Below are 4,839 nucleotides of genomic sequence, written 5' to 3'. Positions count from 1 at the left end.
TAATATTTGTTAAGTATGTAAAGTTTACACAATTTTTAAAGCATTTTAATCTTTTCGTGGTTAAAGAACAAATGCTTTGTTTTTGTTTTTTTAAAGGGGATGGGAAATAGGTTAATTATCGGTTTCCTTGAGCTGCTTGGGAATCGGAACCAAACTAGGGATCGGGACTAGATAGGGAACCAATCACCCCGAGGTCTGCAATCTGCCCTTGGAATCAAAGTAAATTATCCATGCGCCAATTTCATTTACCGACACGGATCTCCTCAATCTAAAGATGATCAATTTATACTAATGCATCACGTAAACGTAATTCCACGAATACAGGCGAAATGAACTCTTAATTTTCCCTAAGCACGGCCAAGTGGAAAGATTTAAGTAGAGGTATAATGATTTTTTTCGATGCTCTTCAAAGATCCACAGCTCACTTAGGGATTGCGGACGGACTATTTATGCTTTTGTAGCGTAACTTGAAGATCGGATCACGGAGAGTCTCTACAAAGAAGTAATCAATTTTATAGTATAATCAAAACGGCACTTCAGTCCGAGTAACAAGAAGATCGTAAAACTGAGTTCTCGTTCATTTGCCATTTGAAAATTTAGCTAATCTCAACCTTTTTCGTACTTCATGATATAGGAAGAAATGTTGCTGGTTTAACACTGCACATGCAAGAATGAAAAACAAAAATGCCATCAACACTATCCTCAAAATAAGCAGAGCATCGCTTCACAACGGCAACAAAAGTAAAAGAAACATCACGGGTAAATTTAGTTCCCATTACAGCAAATCCACTAGCTAGTTAAGACAGCACGAAGGCCAAAAACCAACTACAGGACATATTCATCCAGAGTTCCACAATTCAAACGCCCAAATAAGCCATTCAGGTAAAAATAACAAAACTCCACACAAAAGTCTGAGATTTTTAGAGAGACTTAATATAGGCAATGCCCTCTATGCTTCCTCCTGAATTTCTTCCTCATCCTCATAGTCATAACCCTCCTCGTCAGCCGTCGCATCCTGGTACTGCTGGTACTCGGAGACCAGATCGTTCATGTTACTCTCAGCCTCAGTGAATTCCATCTCGTCCATGCCTTCGCCAGTGTACCAGTGCAAGAAAGCCTTCCTGCGGAACATGGCAGTGAACTGCTCACTCACACGGCGGAACATTTCTTGAATGGAGGTGGAGTTTCCAATGAAAGTGGATGCCATCTTCAGACCAGTCGGAGGAATGTCACACACGGTTGACTTGACATTGTTTGGTATCCACTCCACAAAGTAGGACGAGTTCTTGTTTTGCACATTAATCATCTGTTCATCTACTTCCTTGGTGCTCATCTTGCCACGGAACATCGCTGAGGCAGTGAGATAACGGCCATGACGTGGATCTGCAGCACACATCATGTTCTTCGCATCCCACATTTGCTGAGTGAGCTCAGGAACAGTGAGCGCTCGGTACTGTTGGGACCCACGAGATGTGAGCGGGGCAAACCCAACCATGAAGAAGTGCAAACGAGGGAATGGAATGAGATTGACTGCAAGCTTGCGGAGGTCAGAGTTGAGTTGACCAGGGAAACGCAAGCAGCATGTGACTCCACTCATGGTCGCAGATATGAGGTGATTCAAGTCTCCAACTGAAATGAGAAAAATGAAGATCAAACGTCTCGCCAGAATTAAGTCAAAGATATATTTAACCAGATAATTGAATCAAGCTACTAAACTCTTAATAAGGTACCAGCCAAAAGATACTGTAGGACCCATAATTAAGAACTTGAGAACGACAGCATTTAGATCTGGGGTCTAATTCGTACAGCATGTTGGAAAAAAGCATCTGCCACAGACAACTGGATACTATGGCCCTAAGGTCACGGACTGACAAAGCCCATGTGGAAAGGCTTGACTTCTAAGTGATCCAAGGTATCTCATCTAAAATTCCAGATCCAGGTCTCAGCATGTGGGGCTCTAAGCAACCACCGGATATGTACATAAAATATTCTGAACCAACAGATCAGAGCTATGATAAACTTATCATAAATAGTCAGAATGGAGCTAATTCCAAGAAAAACTCCACATGTGATCACATATTCCTGAGCTTAATTAACAGAAAAATAATAGATAACAGCACTAAAGTGCACTTTAATACGGCGATATAACAACAGAAAATGCTAGGAGAGTGAATAAAAGAAAATGGAAAATCCAGCCTTTATATGCAGTCAAATGGATTAGGTAGTGCATGTTCTCATTTTTAAGTCCTAAAAATCCAGAATCTGAAATAAAGAAGATACGCAAACGTATTTTGCATTAATCTAGACTGAACAACTAAGCAATTGCAATTTGGTCCAAGAGCTAAAAACAAAAAGGCCTTCTCTAGCACAGCATAAGGGAGATACTTACAGCTAGGCGTAGTGAGCTTCAACGTCCGGAAGCAAATATCATAAAGTGCCTCATTGTCCAAAACCATGCATTCATCCGCATTCTCAACAAGTTGATGAACAGACAGAGTCGCATTGTAGGGCTCAACAACTGTGTCAGACACCTTAGGGGAAGGGAACACAGAGAAAGTAAGCATCATTCTATCAGGATATTCTTCACGGATCTTAGAGATGAGGAGTGTTCCCATGCCAGATCCAGTTCCACCACCCAGAGAGTGGCAAACCTGAAAACCTGAAATCAATAAACACACAAGGATTCAGCTTCATTCATTAAAAAACAAGTAGTCACTTAAGCAAAACAGAAGAGTAGCTCAATAGGGGGGAGGAAATCGGTAACCATCTCTAGCACCCAAAGTCAATTTGCAAACGATCGATTAATCCACAAGGACACCAGAATCAAAATGAGCAAGTGCAGCAAAAAATGTCAGCACATACAAAAGCACTCTCTAAAGCATCACAAAAGAATGCAGCTCAAGTTAATAACAGATTGAAATGATGAAGCATATGAGCCGCATCTGAGATAGAAAGCCTGACATCAAAACATTCTAATATAGTAGTAACCACATGATGGAGAATAGGTCTCGAGATGCTTTCATACAGTTGCTTAAACACTGAACTTTCCGATTAGAAAGGTTTAATACATTATAGCAGCTGCACACTAAATCTTATAAGTAACTACAACCATTACAAGACAAGGGCAACACTTAATGTCTCCACAAACAAAAGCACTCAGTTTTAGAGCACCAAAAAGCAATGCAGCTCACATGAAACATCAAACGCTGTCAATTGTACTCAAAATGTAAAGGGTTTTAATGATAACTCTTTCTCTCCAAACAAACATGGTGACATAACACAGTAAAATCAATTGGCATCAAGACAATCAAGGAAGTCCAGCAAATATAATGAACTCAAATTGACCTATGTCACACGAAGATCCACCAGATAACTCACATCTGATACTGATACAGCAAGAGAGACATCAAAACACTCGAATCTAATTAGCGCACAATGAGAGATAAGGCAGACAACTTCCAAAGGGCAGTTTCGTAGACAAAACCGCTGGTAAATTTGCAGCTAGAAACACTTACTGACTCATGCGAATCGCACAGTAACCACTCGTAAGTAACTCAGGCATGAGAAACATTCCAAAATCAGCAGATCGCGAACAAAACTACGCCACTGCTCGTTTTTCATGAACAAATCTCTAACGCATTCCCTTCAGGTCGACAAATCAGCATGCGGAAACAAAAGTGAACGGCCAGAAACGCTTTAAGAAAGTGATTTCGACAAACGGAACGCGCAGGCCGGTAGCAATTAGCGCTAGAAATCGCTTGCTACCCCCTCATAGCGACCCACGAGAAGCAGGAAAACCCGTCCATCACACAAATCTACACACTGAACCACTGAATCTGCGAATCAACACGCACGAGACGCGTTTCAAAAGCAGCAGATCGAAGACAGAGCCAGAGGACAAGAAAGGAGCCGCGACAATGCCTAGCCGAATCAAAACCTAGCTCAACAGAGAGCTCAACACAGCATCCACAAAGCCGAAAAGCAACATTACCTTGCAAGCAGTCGCAGTTCTCGGCCTCCTTCCTCACGACGTCGAGGACGGAGTCGATGAGCTCGGCGCCCTCGGTGTAGTGACCCTTGGCCCAGTTGTTGCCGGCGCCGGACTGGCCGAACACGAAGTTGTCGGGGCGGAAGATCTGGCCGTACGGCCCAGATCTGACGCTGTCCATGGTGCCGGGCTCCAGATCCATGAGCACGGCGCGGGGGACGAACCGGCCGCAGCTCGCCTCGTTGTAGTAGACATTGACGCGCTCGAGCTGGAGGTCGTTGTTGCCCTGGTACCGCCCGGTGGAGTCGATGCCGTGCTCCGCGCAGACCACCTCCCAGAACTTGGCCCCGATCTGGTTGCCGCACTGGCCGCCCTGGATGTGCAGGATCTCACGCATCTTCGTAGAGAGAGAAAGGGAGAGACGAAGCTCGAGGAGAGAGAGTGGAGAGAGGAAGCGACCTGACTGTTTTTTTCTTTTCTTTTCTTTTCTGCAGAGGAGGAGGGTGGGATTTGAGAGACGAGGGGCGTTAACGTTATATAGGAGGAAGATGACAGAAGGTGCGACGCCGTTAGGGGGCCTAGGGGGGAGGGGGGTTGACGGCGTTTGGTTTGAGTGGGAATTCGAAATTTGAATTAAGAAATGGGGAAAAAGAAAAACGAGAGCTGCGCTTGGCTTGGCTCGGCCCCCTTGGGAATTGCGAGGGAGGAAGGTGCCGTTTCGGACCACCCCACGCGGTGGTCGGGGCGGTGGGCGGCACGCGCCCCGGAGAGAGCGCGCGCGCGCGGCGGCGTTTTGCTTTCTTCCTTTCGGGCCGAATGAAGACGGCAGCGCGAGGGAGGTTTGCAGAGCG

At 44.9% G+C, this 4,839-nt stretch overlaps 1 protein-coding gene across 1 annotated transcript; it reads right to left on the bottom strand.

The window, feature by feature from the left end:
* Positions 1-672: 672 nt before the first annotated feature.
* LOC104424418 (tubulin beta-1 chain) lies at positions 673-4,503 on the bottom strand. Its single transcript, XM_010036836.2, has 3 exons — positions 3,992-4,503; positions 2,390-2,659; positions 673-1,629 (listed from the first exon to the last, which is right to left on the bottom strand). The coding sequence occupies exons 1-3, from the start codon at positions 4,383-4,385 to the stop codon at positions 950-952; spliced, it is 1,344 nt and encodes a 447-aa protein (XP_010035138.1). The 5' UTR covers positions 4,386-4,503; the 3' UTR covers positions 673-949.
* Between the last annotated feature and the right edge of the window lie 336 nt (positions 4,504-4,839).

Source organism: Eucalyptus grandis, chromosome 11, assembly GCF_016545825.1.
Source record: "Eucalyptus grandis isolate ANBG69807.140 chromosome 11, ASM1654582v1, whole genome shotgun sequence".
Classification (NCBI taxonomy): domain Eukaryota; kingdom Viridiplantae; phylum Streptophyta; class Magnoliopsida; order Myrtales; family Myrtaceae; genus Eucalyptus; species Eucalyptus grandis.
The sequence above is the reverse complement of the archived record's forward strand: the minus strand, read 5'-3'. Positions and strand labels throughout refer to the sequence as shown.